At 47.4% G+C, this 26,613-nt stretch overlaps 1 protein-coding gene across 3 annotated transcripts; it reads right to left on the reverse strand.

Moving 5' to 3' along the window:
- Positions 1-1,060: 1,060 nt before the first annotated feature.
- LOC134488456 (scaffold attachment factor B1-like) lies at positions 1,061-26,428 on the reverse strand. Of its 3 annotated transcripts, none has more exons than XM_063290903.1 (21): positions 26,095-26,428; positions 22,306-22,396; positions 21,258-21,322; positions 20,963-21,160; positions 20,295-20,357; positions 16,410-16,437; positions 15,021-15,546; positions 13,665-13,711; positions 12,672-12,790; positions 11,983-12,132; positions 11,808-11,887; positions 11,166-11,296; positions 10,992-11,083; positions 8,767-8,876; positions 7,950-8,240; positions 7,688-7,825; positions 6,703-6,745; positions 5,124-5,236; positions 2,960-3,072; positions 2,176-2,227; positions 1,061-1,441 (listed from the first exon to the last, which is right to left on the reverse strand). In XM_063290903.1, the coding sequence occupies exons 1-21, from the start codon at positions 26,326-26,328 to the stop codon at positions 1,327-1,329; spliced, it is 2,799 nt and encodes a 932-aa protein (XP_063146973.1). In that variant the 5' UTR covers positions 26,329-26,428; the 3' UTR covers positions 1,061-1,326. The 3 variants fall into 3 exon arrangements, with proteins under 3 accessions (XP_063146973.1, XP_063146975.1, XP_063146974.1); XM_063290905.1 differs by having other exon boundaries at positions 2,146-2,227; XM_063290904.1 differs by having other exon boundaries at positions 12,672-12,772; positions 26,095-26,427.
- Between the last annotated feature and the right edge of the window lie 185 nt (positions 26,429-26,613).

Raw genomic sequence — 26,613 nt, forward strand, 5'->3', positions numbered from 1 at the left:
AAGTGCATCGTTGATTTTGTATTATTGCTAGCACATGCTCTTGAAGAGTTGTCGGAAAAATATTACAACTGTAAAACTGGTCTTCCTGATGCTGGGAAGACTAATTTCATACATGTATGTAGGCCTAAGTACATCGTCTGCAGTTTTTTGCTGTAATTTTTGTTGTGGATGGCAAGAAAGCGAAACAGCACATCCTCCCTTCCCCCCTTGTCCTCCTTTCCAATTGCCCGTGTCCTCCTTTGTCTGTTGAGATATCTGGTAACCCTAAGTTGGTGGCTCCATTCTCACAACGTGCCAGACAAGTCTAAGCCAGCGCTCGGGAGCATGTTGTGGGAAATCCAGCCAGTCTGGATGATGTGACCTGGCTCCCCTTGTGCCACAGCATGCTCTGTTAACGCGGGCATGGTTTCCTTAAGCCAGATTTAGTGCCTGTGTGGCCAGGGCAGGACACACAGGTGCGCCAAGTCCCTCGTCCAAGTTCACCCGTGACTTCACTCCCCGCTGGGACTTTAAGGTGCCATATCCTCGGCTCTAAAGAAATCCGGCTCCCCCAAACTGCGGAAAGGTTAGCGAACCGCCCCGCTTAGGGTTATATCCTTACAGCCCTTTTTCTTTTTCTTTCCCAGCCTGGTGGGGACGGAGTTTCCCAGTGAGCAAAGGAAGCAGCTTCTGAGCCCATTTTTCCTAGAAAAATACGGGATTCAAACAAAAAATGAACGGAATGTGATTCAAAGAAATCCCATTATGTGCTTCTGGTCCAAAGTCCCAAGGAGGCAGCTATGGGGAGGAGGGTGCTCGGAAGCCTCTCCTGAGCCTAGGCCTTCAGCTGAAAGAGCTCTCTCCTACCGCACAGAGGAGAGAGAATTTAGCCACCAAATCACTGAACAGAGGCATGGAAAGTGCACGTCTTTGGTGCTCCCGTGCCAGCAAGTTGCCAGAGCAGTATGGAAAAATGCCTGCTTCTAAGCAGTAAATTGTTCCAGCCTTCCACACACAACCTTTTCCTTTCCTGGGAGGTGACTTAGGCAGGCAACTTCCTGAAGAGTCCTCAGAAACGGTATCAAGGTAATTGTAAATTGTACTTTTATTTATAGAAAATGGAATGCCTCGTAAAAGAAACACATTTTCTTTTGAAGGATGAGCATGTGCGGCAGCACTTACAGAAACACGTTACAAAAAAACGAATGGCTTCACATACTGAGCTAGGAAGTGAAACAATGAAGGTTAACTTAAAAGTCACAGTCAGTGGTACACCGGGTAGTAGTGTAGAGTTTCTTTGTCCCTCATCTTTGTTGCCATTTGTACAGTTAAAAACAATAAAAACATTCAATAGTGACGGCTGAACCGAGGGTCGCTGGGTCGGTTTCCCCTGTCTTGTCCTGAAAAGCCCTCTCCCTGGGCAGTCTGTTCCTGCGGGCTGCCTGGGATGAAACCTCCTTGTCTGGAAAAGAGAGGGAGAGAGGGAGAGAGAGGGAGAGAGAGAGAGAGCGCCATGAGTAGGGAAGGACAACAGGTCAGGAGGCCCTGCTCCCCTTACCACCTATGCTCCGCTGCTCCCTCCTTCTGTAACCTCAATGGAGCACTGAATTGTTCATACCAGATGGACCTTACTAAATTTGTGGACTTCCTAGACCAGGGTTTCCCAGCCATGGCAACTCTGCCAGGAAGAGTGGACTTCAACCCCGCAAATTCCCCAGCCAGGATGGGTGGACTTCAACTCCCAGAATTCCCCAGCCAGGATGGGCGGACTTCAACTCCCAGAATTCCCCAGCCAGGATGGGTGGACTTCAACTCCCAGAATTCCCCAGCCAGGATGGGCGGACTTCAACTCCCCGCCTTCCCCAGCATTCCAACAGTCTCTCCCTTCCCTCCAAGGAAAGGCAAGAAGAAAATTAAATATGCCAGGACCTAAAGGTTGAATTGGAAGAAAACCATGCATCTACAACACAGAAACAGGTCCCACAGGGCACTCTTAAGAGAGCAAGCAGCTAGATAATGCAACATTAAAACAAAAAACAAAACCCTCCAAACATTGTACTGGGAGAGGAAGGGACAGTTTGGGAAGCAGAAGGGAGACAGAGCTGTATAAAAACCATTTGGATTTGCTATTAGGTCAAATACATAATGAGAAAAGGTTAACCTTACTCTGAATTCAGAAGGCTGAAGGCTTCTTACCCAGACATTCCCCCTCGCTGCATTACGTGGCCGCGCCTTCCTCTGCCCCCACCTAGAAAGGACAGAGTGAGTCACGCCTGCAAGCCTGAACTGCTCTGAAACCACGGCTCATGTTTCCTCCACTCTGGACCCACACAGAGCAGGGAAAGGAACTCTGGGAGGATACGAATTCTGAACCCGTCAGACACTGGGAACGAAGCGACCACCCAGGGACCATCCGACTCTAAATACCACCCCCACGAGCCGTTTCAGCTGCAGCACCAGCGTTACCGACCAACGGATCTCTCTCCTTCCCCCCAAACGTTAAGAGCCCTTCCAGCAACCAGAGAAGGAAGAGCGACAGGGACCCTGCTGTGCCCCCACAGCAGGCTTGACTGCCCTGGAAGTGGAGAGCTGAAAGGACAGATTATCTGGACATTAGCCAGGGGACCCCGAGAACTATTCAGGCAAGATCACTGGCAAGAAAGGGAAGACTGGCCAGCTCAAAAGGGGAGAAATGACCCCTCATCTTCTCCTCTTCCCCTTGTGACTCCTTTCTTTTCAGAACAGTAAGGCTGAAGGAAAGTCCACTTTTCCTCCTGTTGAATTGATGTGAGCTGCTTTGGGAGACAAGAGTCTGAAGAACGGAGAACACTTAGGGAATGAAAGAATGAGCACGCACACAAGACTATTTCTTTCCATGGCCCTTCTCTTCCGCACAGAATAGATGCTAAGGCTGGCAGGCTGAACCTCGCCCACGCCCTAGGCCCAAGAGGAAAGCGACAGCCATGGAGGGAAAAATTACCTCGCCATCGGTCATGATCGCGACCTGCTGCCCCCCCATCAACGTTGCCTGGCCAGGAGCGGTCTGGGTGGCCTTCGAATTTTCTAACATGATCCCCCCAGTAACGTCCATCTCTGCAAGGAAAGGAGTTTGACGTGGATCCATTTGCGGAATTTTTTGAAAGCACACAGGTAACGCTGAAAGCTCCCAAGCCCAGGAGGTCCTAAGAACCACCCACAGAAAGCAGGGGAGCCAATAAATGTTTAATGGGCTTTAAAAAGGCTCTTTTAAAAAAAGACACAGCGGGCGGTAAGTGGCACTGTGATACGTCAGCTGTACTTATTCATCGCATTGATTCCCCAGCAGAATCCCACAGGACTTTTATATCAGCCAACATTTGTTTTGATGACCCTCCCTGCCTTCCTTTTCTCCAGTTTTGGGACTGCTAAATGCTAAAGATGCAACCATTTTCTCTGCACCATTCTCACTGAGTTTACAAACGTAAAGAATGTCAACCGCCTTCTAGAAGGCTGTCCGTAAAGCGAGGTTAATTTGGGTGGAAATCTACTGCTGAAGTTCCCATGATTTATTAGCCAAAGCAGCTATCTGCTATTTAGCAGCCATTAGTAACAGTAGTAGAGCCAGTGTGGTGCAGTGGTGAAGGCACTGGGCTAGAAACCAGAAGGCCCTGAGTTCCAGTCCCACCCTGGGCACAAAGCCAGCTGGGTGGCCTTGGGCCAGTCCCTCTCTCTCAGCCCTACGAAGGAGGCAACAGCAAACCACTTCTGAAAAACCTTGCCAAGAAAACTGTAGGGATGTATCCAGGCAGTCTCTGAGAATATGACACGACTGAACGGATAAAAAAAAAAGTGACAACGGTAAGCCGCCTTCTCTAATATAGCACCTTTCTGGATGTTCTGAGTATGACTTCAATCTTTCCTGCCTCCGGCTGCGAAAAATGGCTGAGCCCAAATCAGTTGGGGGCTCCAAAGTATGGAACACTTTTTATGATGCCTTTGGATTTTTGCATTGCCTCAAAATGTAAACATCTTAAGAGGGCAATGACAGGCTCCAATGAGACGAGACAACCCTTCATCTGTTTAACAGAGGTTTTTTTATCTTCACATCCAGGTCCCTATTAGTGGGGAAGCAGTAAAAAGCGTTTGCTGGGGGGGGGGGTCTAGTTCTCTCCTGCCGAGGATTGCTGCTAAAAGAAGCAGAGCTCTCAGCCACTGCTGGAGAAGAGTGAAGGGGCAGCCAAGACACGGGCCACTGCTACGCTCCCTGTGCAAACGCTTGAGCGGCAGAGAGAAGGAAAGAGGGAGGCTCCTACTGCCCAACATGCCAGTGGTTTTCCTGAGGTAGCACGAGCAGGGCTGCAGTGAAGGTGAATTAACTGGCTGGTTTAATCCCATTAGAAGACTGTAATTAAAAACCTGCACTGGCTCTTGAATATATAACTATTAGGAAAACATAATCCCCTCTGTGGGAGAGGACCAAAAGGAGGTTAATTTGATAAGGGGACTGCCCTAACTGTAAAAAGATGCTACCTTAAACAGTGGCTTCATTAAAATGTTATTACAAGGAGTCCTCAATCTACGACCAGTCAGCGACTGTTCCAAGTTACGATGGTGCTGAATGAATGGCGGTTACAACCGGTCCTCAGAGTTCTGGCCGTCCCAGCAACCCCGCGGTCATGTGATCACGAGCTGGGTGCTTGGCAACCTTTCACACTTACAACTGGTTGCCAAGTGCCCACAATCGCTTGACTGCTGTTTGCAACCTTCCCTACCAGCTTCCCCAGAAGGTCAATGGGGAAGCCGGCAGGGAAGGTCGCAAGTTGCTGGGGAGAGTCTCCCCTCCCTGCCCCCCCCACCAGCCCCTCTGCACTTGCACCGTGCCGGCCACTTGTGCACGCCGCCCGCCCTCCCTGACTCATGTGACGCCTCCTGTGCGCATCCCCTACCTTCCCCAACCCCTGCCTCTCATGAACCCTTGGCGAGCCATGCCTCTCGCACACCCCTCCCTGACCCGCACCTCTCATGCACCCCCTCCCTGATCCATGCAGCGCCTCCCACGCATCCTCCCCTGCACACCCCCCACCCGGCAGCAGCCACTTACCCGCAGGTTTCAGGACCCAACCCCGTTTGAATGCGCTCACCCACAAGCCTTTACGCACACTCACCGGGACGGTGGAGGTATTCTCCGCCCCTCGCTCATGCGCCTGTCCGAGCCATAGCTGCCCCAGCCGTCTCTGGAGTGGCGATCTGGATCCCTGTGGCGATCCTCTGCATAGTGCTGGAAGGGGGGAAGCAGACAAGAGGAGCAGTCACCCCCTGGGAACGTGGTGGAACACCAGACGAGGCGCAGGCGGAGATTTCCAAAGCCCACCTAGTGGGTTCCCTATTATAAGGAGACGGGGGCAGGGGAGAGGGACGGAGGCTGCGGCAGGCATTTCAACAAGCTCTTCTCTCGCCTGGCTGCTCCCTTCTCCAAAAGGAGGCACTGGAAGCCCACAAGCAACTGAAGGAAGGAGGGAGCCTGAGGCCGTGGGAATTCGAAGGCCTGCTTTCAAGAGCCGCAAAGCACTCCGGATTTGCTGTGGAGTCCTTGGTGCTCCCTGAGAGGGAGAAAATAGAAACGTGAGCAATTTCCTACCACCCTGCAAAAACACGTATTTTTTCCCCTTCTGGTTTCCTTTCTTCTTTAGAAGTGGCTTTACTGCACATGCAGATGTGGGGAGAGGCTCTGCTCAGGGCTGAAAAAACTGCGTCTGCCTGGAGACAGAAAGCTCGCTTTCGAGAAAGTGCTCCAGAGCACCAAGCGGTGTAAACACAGCACCTGTCTGTGACACCTTAACACCGTGGGGCACTTTTCCTGCTGTGTGGCGCCAGGAAGGGGTGTGACCGCTCTAAGGTGTCACACATGGGTTTTAGTGGCCTGGCACAGTTGTTGTTCCCCACTAGCCTGGGCATTCTGGGAATTGTGGACCTGCCCCATTTGGAGGCCTTAGGCTGGGGCAGACGGTGCAGAGCAGAAGGGACTCATGGAATAAAGCCGTTTGAAGGAACTGTGTTGGTCCAGGGAGGCATTACAGGATCGGTTCCTCCATTTCAAAGAAGACTGTGTTCTATGTGACGTTCAGACCGTATCTAGAGCATAGCCTTGAATCAGTGTTTCTGATCCAAAATACATGTTTTTGCAGTGTGGTTGGTAATTGTTTATCTTTCCATTTTCCCCCCTCTGATCTCATATACCATTTCTCCACTGCAGGAAAAATACCTGACAAGCATTATTTATTAGGAGATTAAAAGCCAGGCCAGCATTCAATTCATATCAGCTTCAGCAGCATACACCCCCTTCTGCACAAGCCTTTTGAATGGAGGTGCTTAGCCAACCTTCTGCTCTATTCATTTCCTTTCATAGCTCTTTCAGGTCCTCCATCTTAATCTTCCCATTAGCCAAGCTTTTACGTTCAAACATTATTTCAGTCCTCCTTGCTGCCAAAACATGCAAAAATGTCTGGAAGCTTAGACTGTAGGCACAGTACTTATTCTGAATGCAAAATGTTGAGGGGGGAGGGTTGTGAAAGAACACACATTTGTGTGAATTTTGGAGCAGCCTATTTTTGATCAGTTTTTTTCTGCTGACATAACTCAGGCTTCTTTACAAAACAGGCCACCCTTTCTAAGATGTTGTCTTAGAGAACACAAACATCTTTTAATTAATTTCACCCTATCAAATTCACAATGAATACAACTCACCTGTCTGTCTCTGTCTCCCATCATCCCTCGTGACCCTTCTCTCCTGGAAAAAAAAAACACAGTCAAGTCAAATTTTTGCCCTGGGTTGATCCCTGATACACAGAAATTATACTGTACTACTTACTCAAGACTGACTCTCACAGAGCTTCCACTTAAAATATTCAGAAGCAGAGTGTCTTTCAGGTGAGGTTCAGACAACCTTTTCACCACAAGGGATTCCTATTCAGCAAAGGGGTTCCCCCAGCTAAGCAGCAATACTTATACATCAGTATCTGTGTGGTCTGCTCGGCCCTGCAATCAGAACCTTTCTCTCTCTCCTAGCCCTAGCAACTGGGGAAAGAATTTCTTCTGGATGGACAGAAATAGTTGAAGGGGACTGATGCCAAACAGAATGCCCACAATAAAGGGGTTAATACATCGCACCTCCTCAGGAAAAAAAAATTCTTCCAAGTTTTTGCTAGAATCAGATTCAGTGCTGAAATGGGTTCATGCAGTTAATTTAAGAACTTTTCCTTAAAAAAATCACATTCACTCATGTGACAAGAAAGTTATGTTAGAATGCGAATGAAAGGTTAACTTGCCACTTCTTTCTGAGAAAAAGTGGCAGGCAAGCTAGCACGTTTCAGGAGAAAGAAAGGGGCTTATGGGAAGAGACAGGCAGCTGGACAGAACAGAGGCCAGGGGGTGGGGGAGGAAGGGAGAAGGCTAATACAGCTGGACTAAAACAACCAGAACCAAAAGGCTCAGTTTGTGACAAACAGTCATTTTCTAATGAAGCAAAACAGGTAAGAAAGGTGGCAATATTCATGTAAGCTTAAAACTCCATTTGTGAACTCAAACCGGGTGGCAGCGGGACGTCGAAGGACGCGTACCTCAGTTTAAACAAAGTGAACTTTGCGCAAATACCCCTGAAGTCTGCACCAATTCAGAATAAAAACTTCGTCAACGGCAGGGAGCACACAGAGCGCTTTGCCCACCGGCTAACCTGTCCAGGGGATGGTCCTGGTACCGCCCACGGTCCCTGTGATTGAGGTCATGGAAGCGGTCCTGGCGGCTGAAATCCGAGCGGTGGCGGTCGTCCATGGCCATCCGCTTGGCTTCTGGCCAGTACGGCTCGTCCCTCCTGCAAGCAAAACGAGACTGAGGGACCGGGGTGGAAATCTGTCCCCCGATCGCCCCGGGTGCCACCGCGCCCAAGGGAAGAAGGCGACGAGGTCGGGCCGCATGGCGGCAAACGCGACTCTCACCGGCCGTCGATGTCGTACGGCCTGCGCAGCGCCACACGCCGCTCCTGGTCGTAGCGCAGCTGCTCGTGTTGCCGCCGCAGCTCCTCCCGCTCCCGCTGGATGCGCTCCTGCTCCCGCCGCCGCTCGTGCTCGATATACATCCGCTCCCGCTCCAGCCGCTCCCGCTCCATCCGCTCCCGCTCCAGGCGCGCCCGCTCGAACTCCAGCTTCTCCCGGGTGATCTCCAGCTTCTCCCTCTCCTCCTGCTCCCAGATGGCCTGCAGGCGCTGCCTTTCTCGGCGATCGCGGGTGCTGCGGGGCAGAGGAAGACACGGGGCTCTGACCGGCAGGCCCTCGCCGCCCTCCGGCCCCCCCCGCTGCAGGAACCCCCCCGGCCAGCTCGCAAGGGGGTTCGGCCCCTGCTTGGCCAGCCTGCTTGGATGCCCGACTGTCTGGGGAGGAGGAAGCGCCACCTCCGCCCCGGCAAGGAGAGGAAGGCGGCGGAGCAGCATGGGAGTCAGAGCTTCTGTCCCTCCTTCATCAGCCTGCCATCTCACAACAGTTTGTATTAACCCAATTTTTCCCCAGAGGAACAAAAGGCCGACCTTTTCATATTAGATGGGCCTCTTATACCGAACGATCAGCCTTCCCCAAACTGGGGTGCTCCCAGTGTGCTGGACCACTACAGTCATCCCCAACCAGCAAAATGGCTGGATATGACAGGAACCGGAACCCAGAACGGAGAAGGCCGTGAGTCAACGCGGAAGAGGTAAAAAGAAAGGCAAAGGACGTGAAAACTGCCGCAGGTGAGCCTTGTCCTCTCGCCCGTGGGTCTCACCGATGTTCTTCATTCAGCCGCCTGTCTCTGACTTTGTTGAACGGCGCGGCCCCTTGTCGCTCTCGGCTCTTCTCTCTGCTCTCTGACTTGCGGTCCTGACTCTTCACGCTCTGTGTGTCAAGACACAGCACAAGGTTGCGACGTCTAGTGCGTTAAAGGGAGGCTCACGTTTGGAAAGGGAAGGAAGCTGAGCAAACTGCCATTCTGATCTTCGCGGCTCTAGAAACAACCCTGCCTCTCTGCCATACACAGTCCAGAAGACCAGTCGCCAGGCAAACTGGCCCAGCTTTGTGTGCAACGGACTTCAGAAGGGGAGACGTTTGGCACGGAACGCTCTGATTTCAAACTGTCTTTGAATGGCAGAACGTCAGCCCCTGTTTCTCCTTTTTCCCAGTCCCAGAGCAGCAGCATCGGAGATTTCTGATGAAATGGAGATCAATTATAAAATACCAGCAAACAGCACGGCTGGTTTGTGCGTCTATCATTTGGATCGGGACTCCAGAATCAGGGAACGTGTACATTGCTGCTCTAAACACACTTGGTGATAGTAATCACACGCCTAAAAGCTACTGTTTTCAGGCTATCCCTCACGGGCATCAAAGTCTAACACACCTAAAAGGTGTTACAAAACCCACGTGCTGTGTGGATTCACACGGAGTCCTCCCTCCTAACATCTTTTTCAATTTCAACTCTGCAATACTGAAAGTACTTTCATGAAAAACATACAAGGCGACAAAGTTTATTTTCACGTAATTCCTTTTGGCCAAATGAGGTGTACACAAAGGAGAAGCAGCAGGCTTCTCTGCCCCACAGGAAAATGCATGAGAAACCGATTTGAAAGGTGGAAGCAGCACAATCCAGCTGCAAAGAGTCAAAACCACTATCTCCCCAAAGAGGTTTACATACCGTGTCGTATGTTGTGCTGCTTTTGCTTAAAAGTTCAAATTAAAGTGCTGTTTTAGTCGTCATCTTTCAACAGGAATGTTCTGTATTAGGTGGTAGTTCTAAGGGTGCTACGTTCCCTGACGTAGCTACAATTAGGCTTTTAAAGTTTAAAATCACATATTCTGTTAAAAAATTTAAGTACGGACTTTTTGGAAAAGAGTTAAGAAACGTGCAAATCCCAACAGTACCTAAACTTCACCAGGTGACCAGCCTACCATCCACAGCTAAAAAAAGCGGAACACAAACTCCGGGATGTTGAAGGCTACGAAGTTATTTTATGTACCGGCATTTTTCAAGATGAAAAATCATTTTTCTTTTTAAGTAAGCTGATTTAAATTTAACACAGCACATTATCCATCAAGAACGCCAAAAAAGTCTTCAATCTTTGGTAATCGGTACCATGCAGTAAATGAAATCATGTTACTTAATATTTTTTCACAAATGTATACTATGACATCCTTTTGGTTTGCTGCCATAAAGATTTGGAGTCCGCCTAAAGACTTAATAGTCAGAATCAGCCTCAGTAAAGAATCTGAAAGTTTCACATTGATTTTGCCATTTACAATATACAGGTAGTCCTTGCTTAACAACCATTCATTTAGCGACAGTTTGGACCTACAATGGTGCTGAAAAAACCAACTTGCAACCGTTGCAGCGTCCCCACGGTCCTGTGATCACAATTTGGGTGCTTGGCCACCGGTTCACATTTATGACTGTCACAGTGCCCTGTGGTCACATGATTGCCATTTTCGACTTTCTCGGCCGGCTTCTGGCAAGCAAAATCAATGGGGAACTGTGTGATTCGCTTAACAACCACATGGCTTGCTTAACGCCCATGGTGATTCGCTGAACTGCCACCAAAGGGGTTGGATTCGCTTAATGATTGTTTTGCTTAGCAACTGAAATTCCGGTCCCAATTATGGTCATTAAGCAAGGACTACCTCTAAAGAGATTTTTACTGCTTACTATCACCAAGTTTCCAAAGCATAGAAAGATGTCAAAGTAGATCATCTTAATCCAGTTTTCCAATGATTTTTATTTCATTATTTAAGATTTTTTACAACCATGGCCAATGCACATCTCCAAAATGAAGATTAGGGGGAAAAGGCTTGATGTTTCTTTTCATCTATTTGCATACCAAATGAAGGTGAAACAATGATGCGAAACTTCTCTATAAAGTTTATAAAGACAAAACAATAAAACTGACCGATCTCTTTCCCTTGGTTTAATAAAGTCAGGTAAACAGCAATCATGAGAAGGAAAGCTGAAGTTCCACTTACTCTCTCTTTTGATCTAGACGTGGTCTTCACACTAATAACTGGTTCACCCTTGGATTTATCCATTATCACAGTTCTTTCTGTTCCTTTGCTCCCTGCACAAAAGTGAAGGGACTGGATGATAATCCCAACAGAACCCTGCCATGAAGGCTTCCTTTTTCTCCAGCAATAGATTACCTGATTTTGGAGTCTTAGACTGATCAGCAGATCCAGATTTCTGCTCCTCTTTCCCCTTTTCATCCTTTTCATCTGGTTTGTTACCATCTTCTTTTGGATCGGCCTTTTCGTTCTTTTTCACGCTGGCACCCCTGAAAAACAGTTAAGTTCAGAACGTATAGAGGGTAAAGAAGATGGCCTAGACAGAGATATGAAAGATCCACATATTATTTAAAATGTATTTTAAGTCCACAGCAGACAGATCACATTCAGAAGCGGCTCAGGCAGACACCTCCCTAATCCACAGGCTATAAGAAGGGGGAGAATGTACAGGACAATCCGACTTGCAAGATTCCGTTATCAGAGCCCATCTCGATCAAAGCAGTTTCAGCCTTCCTGTGGTGTTGATTTCTTGGTCTGTTCTACATACAGCAGTGAGGCTCACAGAACAAGAAGAAAGGCAGCAAGACAAGAAAACATTTCCTTTCTAGACACCAACAGCGGTACTGAAACGTTATGACGTATTTGTGAAAATGATTTGTGAAGAGAGTGGGAGAGAGGAGTAAACTGCCCAGGCTGGACAGATCACTGGTAGCACAGCTAATGAACCGACTGGTTTGCAAGGCCTCCAAAAGACCCACAAAGCAGACTGAAGAATATTACCTATCGCCAGAGGACATTTCGCTCTTCACCTCACTGTCCTTTTTATCCAGAAGCTTCTTTGTGGCAGGTTCATTCTTGGCCTGAAAGTACATTCGATCATTAGAAAATGAAGCGATGGGTTATTTTTTTCATCTGCCGGGCGGGGGGGGTGAGGAAGGAGAGAGGCACCACTTACTCTTTCGACCGATATTATTTTGCCGTGTAGCTCCGTTTTGTGGCAATGGGCGATGCATTTGGTGGTTTCTTCAGCCGTGGACATTGTCACAAAACCGTAACATCGAGCACCCGGGCTGCGGGCGTTGGTCACCACTTTGGCACCAACCACCTGGAGGAGAGAAGGCGCACACGGTTCTTTTTTTGAATTGCCAGCTGATGATCCATCTTGCCCAGCAGCCTTCTAAGATCAGCCAGCCCTGATCAACAGTTAAAAGGAACAGCCTCACCTTGCCCCCCCCAGCATTTTAGAAACAACGAACTGCTTGTCTTTATTCACACTGTTCTGCCATCAACAGCCGCTGCTACAGTCTAACCCTCTTTTTAAAGGCATCCCTTGAGGGGCTTATTGCCACACATCCGGGGCGGGGGCTTGGTGGGTGGGTGGGTGGGTGGGCTGCAGGGATGATGACCAGTTATTTCCATGTACCAAAGAAAAGTAGGAAACAACTCCCTTGCCCAGATTTACTCCCCAAAACCCTGTTCAAAAGGTGAGGGGGGAAAAAAATGTTCTATGGAGTATCCCGATCAAAGACACGGGCTAGCTGAACCAGAGCCACGCCAAAGCCCTCGTGCCAGAAGGGAGATAAGAGGAACTTATAACAAGACAGATCATCTTTGGATTTAAGAAATAAAGGAAAACGGCCTTACTTTCCCATATTTGCTGAAGAGATTCTTCAAGTCGGTTGCTCGGGTGCTGGAAGCAAGACCGCTGACCCAGAAGTTCCGGCCAGTGCTAGTGCCGCTGTGACCTAGTTGAAAGCATAAAACTACATCATGCGACAGGGTGCAGCGTGCCAAGTCCAGCCACTGTCATTGCTGCCACCCCTGCAACTCCAGAAAAACCTGTACAGCAGTCCTCGCTTAACAACCATTTGCTTAGTGGCAGTTCAGACTTACGATGCTGCTGAAAAAAACGACTTTCAACCAGTCCTCACACTAGCGACTGCAGCGTTCCCCACGGTCACATGATCAGGGATTCGGGTGCTTGGCAACTGGTTCGCATTTATGACCACCACAGCATCACGTAGTCATGCGATCGCCATTCTGACCTTCCCGGCCAGCTTCCGGCAAGCAAAATCAATGGGGAACTGTGTGACTCGCTTAACGACCACGTGGTTCACTTAACACCTGAGGTGATTCACTTAACGACCATCGCACAAACATCATAAAATTGGGCTGGATTTGCTTAATGACCGCTTCACTTAGCCATCAAAATTCCGGTCCCAATTGTGGTAGTTAAGCGAGGACTACCTGTATGTTCCAGCAAACGCCTGAAAATGTGGCAATACTGTCACTTGAGGCCCAGCATCTTAGTTTTGACTGCGGCCATCATCCACTGGCCAACGCCAGCGAAGGAGACATTTGCAAAAGATGCCCAAAATTGTTGCCACTCACGCTGGGAATGTCAACATTCATCAACCTTTTCCATCTGTGGGACAATATGCAACAGAATGAAGTGCCATCATGCTAATGACCGTATTTATTTTTTATCTGACAGAAATCCTGCAGGATTTCATCTCAACTGATGTCACGAAGCGTCAGGTGAGGTCATGCGTAAACCCTTTAAAGATTTAAATATGCCACCCCTCACCCATGGCTATGCGCAAGGCGGGATTAGGTGTAAGTTACATCAACAAATACCTTTTTCCTCTTTCGAAGACTGTTTGGGGTCTTTGGACTCCTCAGAACTAAGAACAAAAAAAGGAAAAAAAAAAAAAAAAGGAAAAGAGAAACGAGTCAGGAAATGGGTGGAGGAAAGGTTATTATATATGATAATAATATATTTTAAAAAGTTATTAGAATGCAATACCTACCCGGTTTGAACATAAATAATGTAAATGAATCAATGAATTAAAAAAGCAGTCTTATAGTACTCAGAAGTATTGGGTTAATCTTAAAAACAAAACTTTATCAAGATTAAAAAAAATGTGAAGGTTGCAAAACCACTTTTAATGTAGAAGAAAGGGGAAAAACAAAACCTTTAAGATTTTTTTTTAAAGAGCATCATAGCAATTTCAGTAGGCTTGCAGGCCAAACTGAAGAAACACGCTGACCTAATCTTTTACAGACTATCTATCTGTCTGGAAAAAAGACAGCATTTCCTCTAAAATGGAGAAATGTAAGGTACCAGCCCATATTGCACACAGATTTATAAAACTGTTAAGTGCTAGCATGACTAACTAACCCATTACTTACCCAACTGGAAAAGAGGGGAAGGTTAACATTCTTAGGAATAGGAGGAGAAATAAACAGATGCAACAATAAACCTTTTAAACACTCCTCCTGATTCAATTAGGAGGATGAGGGGATATATGTTCCACTTACTGACAGGTATCCAGTTGTTTTCGCCTTTTATTACTGCCTTGAAGCACTGCAAGTTAAGTACTTGCAGTCCTGCATTTCTGTAGTAGTCATGTATTTAATATAATGTATCTGTTTAAGCATCATAATATAACCAAAAACTGTACCGCACTGTCCTTAGGATGCTCTGAATGTCCAGCTGGTTTTCCTAGACATCCTGCAAGGGCCACGTGAAACCTGTTTCTTATTTTATTGCACTCTAGAGTGTATATGCATGCACGTCTGGGTCTGCAGGAATGCCTCCCTTACTGTGTACATTGTCTGACTGGAATTCCTTTCTGATTTCTGGAGTTGTGCTGGCATTCCACTCTGTGGATCAGACGTTTCCAGTCTTGATCTCATGCTCATGTACGTGCACATGGATTAAAACCAATGCCACCAAGGAAGGCAAGATCCGATGGAAAGCTCTAAATTATTGCATCTATATAGTCTTCCTCCTGTTGTGGAAAGCGTTAACCTCTCCATCTGTACAATTTTCTAGATAATGGCTTACCTGTTAGTTATACTAATGCCTACAGGATTATAAATCTGTGTATTGTATTGGCTGGTACCTTACTTTGTTCTTTTGATTGAGACTGGCATAGCGGATCAGGGATTGGCATTTTCCTTTTGTTGCTAAAACGGAGAGAAACAAACCTCGTGTTCTGATCACCACCCTCTTGGGCAGAGGACTCTCTAGTGGCAGAGGACTCCTCCTCCTCCTCCTCCTCCTCACAATTAGCCTTCACTTCCATCTTCTCGGCCTCCCGGGGGCTAACCCCTGGGGGACCTGTGTCCGACTCCGCGGTTTCCTCACTACAGGCTTCCGGAGTCTGGGCTCCTCTGCTACTCTCACCTCCACCTCCACTCCTGCTCTCTACCGCTAAAGAGTCCGAGTCCGGTCTGGCTTCCTCAACTGTCTGCTCGCTTGGCTCCCCTCTCGCTACCACTAAGAGCTTCTCTTCTTCCTCCTTGTTCTTGGCCGCGGCCTGGCCTGACTGGCTGTCCGTATCTACAAGGTCTTCGTCCGACTGGGCGGTGGCAGCAAATGCATCTTCCTCGTCTTCCTTTTTGCCCAGGAACGGATCATTCGCTTCCTGCGCCTGCTCCGATTCAGACGCATCTTCTTTAAGGGGCTCAGATTTACAAGTGTCACCCAAAATGTCGAGCATTTTCTCATTTTCTATAGATTTAACAGGAATAGAATGGCACAAGGTTTAATCACCAGGGAAACATAGCAAAGACAAATGCGGATCGGGCATGGCTGCCAGACTAACAGAGTACGGTTAAAGCTACACAGAACCTGGAAAACCCTTTGGTATACCACATTCAAATGCCTAAAGCTAAGACATAATTTTAGAAAGATCATACGTTATGCAGGAAAAAAAAAACTACCCTGATCTTATCTGTTTAACAAAAGCCTTCCGGCTCATTCTTGAGAGATCTTCAAGAGGTTCTTGCTTCCAGAATTCCAAGAGGCTTAAACAGAATGCATCAAGAGCAAACAATTCCATTTCAAACTCTGAATTTCTTTCTTTCGTTTTTGTTTAAAGCATGGCCGTCCAACAGGAAAACTGGAATGTCTTCTGATGGTGCATGAACATGTAAGTCCAAGAAAGTAAATAGTATTTTATGGAATTTCCACGTAGAACCTCTCTTCTTCCTTCTTCTGTTAGGTTGTAACTCACACCGTTTCCCTACGGCAACTTTTAAACTAGTTTTTCTACTCTACTGATCACACAATCACATATTACAATCTGTGCTATAGGATTTGCTATTTGACATTAACTTTCTTCTAGTGTATTTGTGAAGCTAGAGATGAGTTTTAATTTTTTTTTTCAGGTCTAGAAAAAGCATTTCTTAAGTGGTAGGCATGATTTCATCGAGCTAGAATTATGACTGCATTTCAGATATTTACGAACTACAGAATTACGTGGGTTGTTCGGTATGTGTTTGATTAATTAATTAAGACAACTAGCAAGTTCAAGCACTGGCCCCTTACCTCCGCTGCACTTTAAAAAGAAGAAGAAATTAACAGAAAAATACCTGGTTCTGAATGTTGCTCTTCCAAGTCCTGTTGCAAAAAACAGGAAGAAAAATATTAAATGAGGGAAAAGTCATTGTTTCTATGTTCATATTGCAATATGTGGGTCTATCTAGAAACAGGGGGGCGTGGTGGCTCAGTGGTTAAGACGCCAGGCTTGTCGACCAAAAGGCTGCAAATCTGGTGGTTCGAGACCTGAGTGCAGCGCAGCAGAGCGAGCTCCCGCACTCACCCCGGCTCTTGCCAGCCAAGCAACTCGAAAGCATGCAAATGTGAGTAGATAAATAGGTTCCGCTTCGGCGGGAAGGTAACGGCGTTTCTGTGATTGCCATGCTGGCCACATGACCCGGAAGTGTCCTCCGACAGGGCTGGCTCTTCGGCCACGGAAACGGAGATGAGCACTGCTCCCTGGTGTGTCACTAGACACGACTAAATGGGAATCTTTACCTTACTTCTTATCTAGAAATAAGCCTGAAATCCTATTATTGTAATCTATGTTTCTCACGCCTGATTCCTTTATGGCAAATCCCGCACTGAACAAGGATATCTTCCTCACGGTCCTAATATATAATTTTGTGAAACTGGTAAGTACTTTGCTTAAGCGCTTAGGATCTCACCAACGGTTGTTAAAATGTTCCAAAGATGTAGTAAGAGGATTCTGTAAATATTTTTAGTCCACATGCACTTGAAAATATACAAAGAGATACTAAAAACACAACTGCAATGGGGGGGGGGGGGAGAAAGACAACAGAAGAAGCCTATAAGTGCTGAAACAAAAAAGGATCCAAAAAAGGCCACTCAGAGTTGTGTATTTGTGATGGGTGGCCACATCAATCTAATAAATAAAGGGGAAGAGGCACTGGTCACAAAAAGAAAAGTTGGTGATTCAGAATTACAGACGTGTTGTCAAGTAGCCTAACATTCAGAATTAAGCTGGGAAGAACACAAAAGGGCTTCTTTAAATATGTTCAAAATAAAGGGAAAAGAGTTAGAAACTGCCAACAGTAAACAAATCAAAGACAGAACTACTCAATTTCTCTGACGAGAAAGCATATGTTCTCCCAGAAAATTGGGAAGAGCAGGATGAAGGTGCAAATGAACCCCGAGATTCATAGAAACTTGGTAAGGCACTTATTACTTATTAATTCACTTTGAATTAATGTTAATAATATCTCCAGGGTCAGATAAATCGTATCTTAGAGTACTGAAGAAAACAGCTGTCTTGTCTGAGAAGGGTTCTTCTGTAACATCCCTGAGAAATCCTGAAGAACTGATGATGCCTCAGATGCCTGGAGGAAAGCAAATGTTGTTCCTGCACATATGAAGGGTAAAAATAAGAATCTAGAGTACTAGAGAGCAGCGACTGACAGCAGCATCTGGGAAGGTTCTAGAGTAGATCACAGAGAGATTAATCTAGGAGCACCTCAGAATAATGCATCAATTAGCACCTGTCACCCTGGACTTGTCAAGAACAAGTCTTGCCAAATTTTATCTCATTTTTTGATCAGGTAACTTCCTTTGTAGATTGTTGGAATGCTATAGACATAATATATCTTAAGCAAAGCATTTGAGGAAGTATCAAGGATATTCTGATTGGAAAGCTCATTAAATATGGGCTAGAAAGCATGACAGTTACATGGATACAGTTTGAAAACACACAGCGAGTACTCATGAATGGCCCCCATGAAACTGAGGAAGGATATTAAAAGTGAGGTCCCACATTTCACATCCTTGACTCTTCAACTCTTTTATTAGTGACTCGGATGAAAAGATGAAAGGAATGCTTATTAAATCTGAAGGTGACTCAAAATTCTGCAGGATACCTACTTCTCTACAAGACAGAAATAAAATTCAAAATGGTCTTGATAGTTTAGAGAAATGGACTGAAAATAACAGAATATTTAATAGTACCAAGTGAAAAGGAAATGAGTATCTAATGCATACAATATAGAATGGAGATACCTGACTTGATAATAATAAATAATACTAAGAAAGATCATGGATTGGTAAGTTTGCAACCGGAGTATCATCTAACAGTGTGATGTGACAAAAAAAGAATCAGTTGTAGGCTGCATCAGTACAGTAGTTTCCAAATCACAGGAAGAAAGCTTCACTTTATTCCACTTGGGTAGACTCCAACGTGAGTCCTCTGCACCTTACTTTAAGCTGAATTTGGGGAAACTAGAGTAACTTTGAAGGACAGCAACAATCTGGGATCTAGGAATGGAGTTCAGTAGAAAGATATTTGAGGAACTAAGTATATTTAGCATTGAGAGGACCGAACAGGGATATGATAGTAGTCTGAAATTGGATGCTTAATGGAAAGAAGCCAAGAAGAGCTCTATCATTCCAAACAGTGAGAGACACGGGGTAATGGATTTTCGCTGCAGGAAGACCGCTTCTCTATGAATATTAGGGGGGGGGGGAAAATCTAACAAGAGCACTTTGACAGTGGAATCAGTTATTCAAAGAGGCAGTGGGTGATCATTTACGTGATGTGTTCAAGCACAGGCTGGCCAGCCATTTGCTGGGGATGTTTAATTCAGATTTCTGCAATGAGTAGAAGGTTGGACTCAGGACCTAAATGGCCTCTTTCAACTCCTGGATTCCTTAAAAAAAAAAAAAAAAAAACACCAGCCGCAGCTAATTGATGTACCTTTTATTACAATACATCTCCTTGCACCCAGCAATGTGTAATGGTTGCCTATTCTAAAACACTATCAGACTCATGAGCAGGAATCCAAAGGTATCTGATTTATTAAAGAATAGTGTGCAGGATCACAGAGAAGGCTGAGAATGATGAAAGCGCACCAAATGCACACTAAAAACCCTCGGTGCAAACAAGATCCCTCCCCCCGTAGAATCTTCCCAGGCTCACAATCCCAGGTGCTCCCAATGGCTTCTGATGGTCTGCGGGAAACGTCCTTGAGCAGAGCACACAGCCCAAACACATTCCATTGAGATGAACATAGATACAGAGCTTGGCACGAGGTCTCACAGCAGCTCCCTCCCAAACAGAAACCCGTGTCAGCGCCATGGCATGGGAAACGTTACGATGTATAAACTACATTGAATCAGTGAACCTGACACAATGAATATTTCTAAAACTAATTTCTAAACTTATAGATTAAGTTTCTGGTGTTATTTTTAAAAGGAATAGCTAGGTCACAGTGTGCCAACAATGCCATACATATAAGGAATCTCATTCTCAAGGGCTGAAGCCAGCTCCTCATTCAGTTCCCAGAACAGCACCTGATCACAAGTATAAAACAGGAAGGCTGTAATCAAGATTAGCCATGGAAAAAAAGACAGTGTCCCTATAGGACAAAACTCAGTCCACAAATTTAAGAAGTCACAAAAATGGCATAATAATGGTTTATCGCAAATAAAATTCTGCAAATGCCTCCCATAAGAAAGCCCTTTTAGCTATCTGGCCCAAAGAAGCTGGCAGTTGTGGGTTCGGGAAGCTCTTTATGAAGAGATTGACTGTCTCCTCAGCCCACAAAATTCCAGTTTCATGGCATTAAAATCTATTTCCATAACCAATGGGTTGGGCTGGAATCTGAACTGTGTGAAGGAACGCTGGCGTACCTGTCTGTCCTGACCCTGTAAAACAGAAGGTTAGCAGCACAACTCCTTGGAAAGGAGAAATGGTGGGCAAGGAAAGCAAAACCACCCCACAGTGGTCTACTGCAACCTGCCCCCCTGACCAGAGATAACCAGCGCAACTGCTCTTTCTTCTGGGAGAGAGAGAGGCTGAAGAATCTTTGGGTTGGCTTGGGAGGCAAGGCCTGAAGGCAAGCTATCTTGGCACCCTAACAAAAAATCGCTTCCCGAAGGCCGACAGCATAGCCCCCAAGCCCACGAGAGGAGACCCAGCCGGTTACCTTCACTTCAGCCAAGTCAGGTGAAGCGGCATCTAGCTGGTCATCCAGTTCTTCACCATTCTCCTGAGAGAATAAATAGAAAACACAGACAGGCCTTTCAAAGGATGGTCATCTTTCTACAGAGGCAAAATCCATCACAGGAATATGAATGCTAGTGCCTCGCAACATTGTTTTATAATGCGTTCTATATTGAAATTTTATTGTGTGTTTATTGTTTTATATTGTAAACTGCCCAGAGTTCCTCTGCTCAGAGGAGATGGGCGGTGACAAATTTGACAAATAAATAAAATAAACAAACTACGTTTACTCAAAACAGCAACTCCTGAAGAAATAACACGTTTCACCAACACACTTAGCTAGTGCCAAGTGTCGTTCCCCAGGGACCGCTCAGCCTGTAGAATGCCGAAGGAGTCCTGTGAACATTCCAGCTGCCAAAGGGAAGGCATCAGAAATAGAACGCTGAGCCGGGACCGAACGGTCAAAGTGGGAGGATGCAGCTAATCCTCAGGACAGACTTACGTCATCCCTAAAATCCAGCAGAAGAGCAACGCCCATGCTGAAAAGCAGGGGACTGAATTTCATATATGGGTCTTGACTAGCCAGCCTTAATCTTTGCAGGTACATCTCCAGCATGATATCAATAATCAAATATGCCCCTGATTATCTACCTCGCTTTCCATTAGCTGCTCTGGAAGTTCTTTCATTTCCACGTCAATGTTGTCTTTGTCAGAGTCAAGCACGTTGTCCGAGCGGTAGTCGTCTCCACAGTCCACGGCGCTGCTGTTGTCTATTTCAGCTTCATCCAACACGCTGATGTCCATCGCGTCAATATCCTGCAAGTTATCTGAGCTTGCTTCAGTGTCTTCCTGCAGTTGAAGTGGAATGAAAAAGGTCAACTAATCATTACTATGACTTGACACAGAACTTGAAAAGAAGCGTGGCCTTTTTCTTTTTTCCCCATACCTGTCCATCTCTTGAATTCTCTTCCAATCCATTGTCCTCGCCCCCTTCTTCTTCTGATTTGCGTCCTAAAAGAGTAAAGGTTTAACGTACCGCTAGAAGGTTTAACGGGACTGGCTTACTGACAGCCCTTGGAAGCTGAATGCCAAAGTCCAAGCCAATGACGCCTTGCCCTTATTTACAGAGGGGTAAAATGATTGCCAACAACTTCATGGTTGAGGAAGAAAAAAAAATCCAGGCAGGATTTTTAAATATTCCAGGCCTGAGATTTTTACATCACACATAAATGTGCCATACAAATGAAACACTTATGGCTAGGTAACTCCAACTTTATTATGCAGCCCAAGTGCTAATAAAAGTCTATTGTTTGGCAAAATATAGTGAGGTCCCAGAACACTGGAGAATAAAACTGTTCCCCAGAACACAGATTTTGATCACCGCCAGTCCAAAGCACAAAATGTGCATTCAGAAATTTTTTTTTTTTTAAAAAGACAGGACAAGACAAGAGACAATAGACAGAACCTGGCTGACCACTGTTTCCTGACTCAGAATTCTTGCCTAATTGCCATGGCTGACCCTAAAGGAACAAAACAAGGGATGCCACAGATTAGCCATATTAACAGCAAACTGGTGATGAGTTCTAAAATAACTAGAGCCAAAATGAAGCTGCTAAGAAGCAGAAAAGTTACCTCCAAAGTCTCATTAACCCAGAGAAACATAAAAAGCTATTGTCTAAAAACACCAAAGGACATCACAATTCCCAAGTCACTCAGAAGATTAAATATGCCCAGGAACCATGTGTTAAAATCTCAAGTAGAGAAAAAAGTGCCATAAAACTGGAGTAGGCATGGCAAGAAGTTTGGAAAGGAGGACTTCCGTTAGTGGCAAGAAGGTATGATAAAACCAAGTAGTGCTGCAGATCCCACTTAGGTTTACTTATCTAGCATCGGACTGCATCCTTAAAAAAAAAAAAAAGACCACCCTCAGGTTTGCAATCTGAACATATATACACATGCACGCAGTTCAACCTTACTGAACAGCTGTTTTGTACCTTGTTTCATAGATCTTTTGGGGGTTCTCTTGCTTGCGATCTCTGAGGCCATGGGAATTTCATCAGGGTTCCCCCCTTCTTCTTCGATGGCCTGTCAGGAGGGAACACCGTGAGGTATTTCAGCAAGAGAAACTGACTGCGGAATTTCTCCAGCACCCAGTATGAGTACATGGCCCAGAAAAAAGCCAGCCTTCTCTGCTCCACATCCCAAAACATTCTGCCTGTGTTCACAGTGGGCACCCACTCCTACCTACCTACATCCTGCCCCTCTTCTCTCGTAGTCTGATTGATCCTTACTTCTCGTCTACCTCTTTCAACTTTTAATTCTCCTCCCAGCTGACACTACCCAAACCCCCTCTTCTCCCAAACTGCAGTACCTCCTCCCCCCCTGCCAGGTCTCCTTTTCCTCTTCGAACACTCCCACGTCTGCTTAACTTTCCACCAGCTATACGCCTCCCACGTGCCTCTCTGTCTTCCTTTATTTTTTTCCCACATCAGCCTTTTAGATTTCCTCCTTTCATTGTCATGACTGCTTTCCATGGCACATCAGAGCTGTTAAGGAACTGAGCAGTATCTAATCTTTTCCCAAAGAAGCAAATCACTTTATTGTGCAGTCTAACCCTTCTCCCCTTCTATGCCGCAACTCACCCAATTTCCTCCTACCCATCTCTCTTACTGTTCATCAAACCATCTCCCTCTCCCACTTGTTTACTGTGCTAGCATCCCGTTATTCCTCTGCCTGGACTTCAATTCCAGCCATCGTTTCCCACATAAATTATTTCCGGTCCTCCTCTAGTTATTTCCCTCCCTTCTCCTTAGTACTCTCTTCTCCTCTGCAGAATGGCCTGGTCTCCTTCTTCCTTCCAGCTCCTCCCTTTCAAGCTATCCCTCCTTTTCTCAAGTTCTTCAGCCTCTCACTCTTGCATGCCCCATTTCTCTATTATTTCCCTGCGGACTACCTTCTATTTCTTCTCCACCTTCTGCTGCTTCTAACTTTCTTCTTTCATCCTTCAATCCCATTTCTTTGTCTGATGTACCCTCAATCTACTCACAATCACATTTTCCATTTAAACCCTAACTCTCCTATCACCCTATCTATAACAATTCTCCTCCTTCACTTCATAATCTCCTTATTCTCGTGTGAACTCTGCTGAATCTGACCAAACACCCACTGGGACTACAGAGATCACATTCATATGACAGTTGTTGCTCCACAGGGATATATTAACACTAAGGATAAGTAGCCACTAAAAGCAACGGGATCTGAATATATGTAAGCTATAGTAAAACATCAACAGCAGAACAGAAATGTTAATCATTCCAGGCCTTTCAGGGTCCATTCCTTATTTTAACTATTGTTATCTACTGCTGTTGCTAATTTTAACTGACCCAGCTGAATCAATCACCATTCTCAGTTCCCACTGTTTTCTATGGACCTTTTAACGTTGGATTTAGGGCTACCCTATTTTGAAATTAGTATTCAAAGGTAGAATGCCTCTGACCTGTAGCTTTTGACAACCATGAATTTCACAGTACCAGAATCTTTATCTTTTTTTTAGATTTTTTATCCTGCCTTTGTTATTTTTTATAAATAACTCAAGAATGCAAGATCATCCAATGAAACTAAACGATGCAAAATTGAAGGCAGGGAAAAAGAAGTACTAAAATTCATGGAAATGAAGGCTACCACAGGGGAGAGCACAACAACTTCCAAATGCCTCTGAATGCCAGCTGCTGAAAATATGAGCTGGAAAGTGCTAAGCATTTGTATCCTACTTGCAGTCTTCCCAGAGACCTTGCAGGAAACAGGATACCAGAAAACAGGAGCTTGCTCGATCCAGCTGAACTCTCCTTAGGGAGATTTATCATGATTACAAAATTGGTCTCCTATACGCACCGCCAATCCTACTGCATATCATTAACTGCTGGGAAGGCTGGTGCATGAGGGCTTTCCAACAGAATCAAGGGTGCCGAACCAAAAGGACCTCTGTGTTACATTCCCACTGAGCTCTCCCCACCCACCTTGGCCTCCCCTCAAATCACCTCCCTCTTTCATTTTCATCAGCCAACCCCAACCCAGTGGCTTTGGATTGGATGCTGCCAACCATCACTCAGCAAAAAGGCTGAGGGTTGGAGTTGCAGCCCCTCTGGAGAAGACACTGGGTTTGGGAAAGGCTAGCCTGAACCCTGTCCTCCAGAGAGTGGATTCAATTCCCAATCAAGCCCCCAAAGCTGGCCGATGGGAGTTGTAATCCCTCATCTCTGGAAGGCCAGCAAGTTGGGGCAAGGCTGTTTTGAATCCTGCCCTCCAGGGAGAATGGCCTTCAATCCCAGCCAGCTGGCCAACAATGGTAGTCTGTGGAGGGCCACCAAGTGCCGTGAAGCTGACTTAATCCTTCCCTTCAGCTAAACAGGACTTCAATTCCCATCATCCTCTCAACTGGTTGATGGGAGTTGTAATCTGTCATCTGTGGAAGGCTGCCTTAAATTTTGCCCTCCAGCAAGACTGGACTTCTATTCCCATCACCCCCAAGGCTGGCTGATGGGAGCTGTAATCCCTGCAGGGCTGCCCTCCATCCTGCCCCCCAGAGAGGCGGGACTTCTATTCCCATCACCCCCAAGGCTGGCTGATGGGAGCCGTAATCCCTGGAAGGCTGCCCTTCAGAGAGGCAGGACTTCTATTCCCATCACCCCCAAGGCTGGCTGATGGGAGCTGTAATCCCTGGAAGGCTGCCCTCCATCCTGCCCCCCAGAGAGGTGGGACTTCTATTCCCATCACCCCCAAGGCTGGCTGATGGGAGCCCTAATCCCTGCAGGGCTGCCCTCCATCCTGCCCCCCAGAGAGGCGGGACTTCTATTCCCATCACCCCCAAGGCTGGCTGATGGGAGCCATAATCCCTGGAAGGCTGCCCTTCAGAGAGGCAGGACTTCTATTCCCATCACCCCCAAGGCTGGCTGATGGGAGCTGTAATCCCTGGAAGGCTGCCCTCCATCCTGCCCCCCAGAGAGGTGGGACTTCTATTCCCATCACCCCCAAGGCTGGCTGATGGGAGCCCTAATCCCTGCAGGGCTGCCCCCCAGAGAGGTGGGACTTCTATTCCCATCACCCTCAAGGCTGGCTGATGGGAGCTGTAATCCCTGCAGGGCTGCCCCCCAGAGAGGTGGGACTTCTATTCCCATCACCCCCAAGGCTGGCTGATGGGAGCTGTAATCCCTGCAGGGCTGCCCTCCATCCTGCCCCCCAGAGAGGTGGGACTTCTATTCCCATCACCCCCAAGGCTGGCTGATGGGAGCTGTAATCCCTGCAGGGCTGCCCTCCATCCTGCCCCCCAGAGAGGTGGGACTTCTATTCCCATCACCCCCAAGGCTGGCTGATGGGAGCTGTAATCCCTGCAGGGCTGCCCTCCATCCTGCCCCCCAGAGAGGTGGGACTTCTATTCCCATCACCCTCAAGGCTGGCTGATGGGAGCTGTAATCCCTGCAGGGCTGCCCTCCATCCTGCCCCCCAGAGAGGTGGGACTTCTATTCCCATCACCCCCAAGGCTGGCTGATGGGAGCTGTAATCCCTGGAAGGCTGCCCTCCATCCTGCCCCCCAGAGAGGTGGGACTTCTATTCCCATCACCCCCAAGGCTGGCTGATGGGAGCTGTAATCCCTGCAGGGCTGCCCTCCATCCTGCCCCCCGAGGCAGGGCTCCACGGCGCTGCTCCCCGGACGGCCGAGGGTGGGCGTCGCAGTCCGCGGCCCCGCGCTCCCCGCTCCTTCGCCCCGCGGCGGCCGGGAAGCTCACGCTGCGCAGCCGCTCGAGGAGGACGCTCTTGTTGCCGCCGCTGTCCAGGTTGCGGCGCTTCAGCTCGGCCCGCAGGTCGATCACCCGCAGGTCGCTCAGCCGCCGCCGAGGCGTCGAGGTCGCGGGGGGCGTCCCGGCGCCGCCCAGGGAGGGAGCCGCGAGCGCCGCCGCCGCCTCCACCTCCGCCTCGTCCTCGCCAACGGGCCCGGCCGGCCCTTGCGCCCCCTCCGCCATCCGCGCGAGCTTCCAGGCGCCGCTTTTCCTCACATGAAGCGACCGAAACGAGGCGCGGCGGCAACGATCGCGACGGCGGGCCAAGAATATAGGGCTTCCCCTGTTTTTTCCTGCCGCCGCCGCCCCCCCCGCCCGGTTCTTTCTCCCCCTCAGACAAAATGGCGGGAAGGCCTAACACCGACAGGCGAGCACGGTCTCGGGAGAGGAGCGCTCGCCCTGCGCCTGCGCGGAAGGAAGGAAAGCGGGGGAGACGACCGAGGAGGAGTAGGAACAGCCTGCGCACGC

Source organism: Candoia aspera, chromosome 1 (assembly GCF_035149785.1).
Source record: "Candoia aspera isolate rCanAsp1 chromosome 1, rCanAsp1.hap2, whole genome shotgun sequence".
Classification (NCBI taxonomy): domain Eukaryota; kingdom Metazoa; phylum Chordata; class Lepidosauria; order Squamata; family Boidae; genus Candoia; species Candoia aspera.

Bases quoted from the DNA above. Each gene is read 5' to 3' on its own strand.
- LOC134488456 (XM_063290903.1), bottom strand. From the start codon at position 26,328: ATGGCGGAGGGGGCGCAAGGGCCGGCCGGGCCCGTTGGCGAGGACGAG. The intron at 22,397-26,094 runs GTGAGCTTCCCG...CCCTCCTGACAG, and splicing joins TCCTCGAGCGGCTGCGCAGC to GCCATCGAAGAAGAAGGGGG. The intron at 21,161-21,257 runs GTATGGGGAAAA...CTTCAACTGCAG, and splicing joins AGAATTCAAGAGATGGACAG to GAAGACACTGAAGCAAGCTC.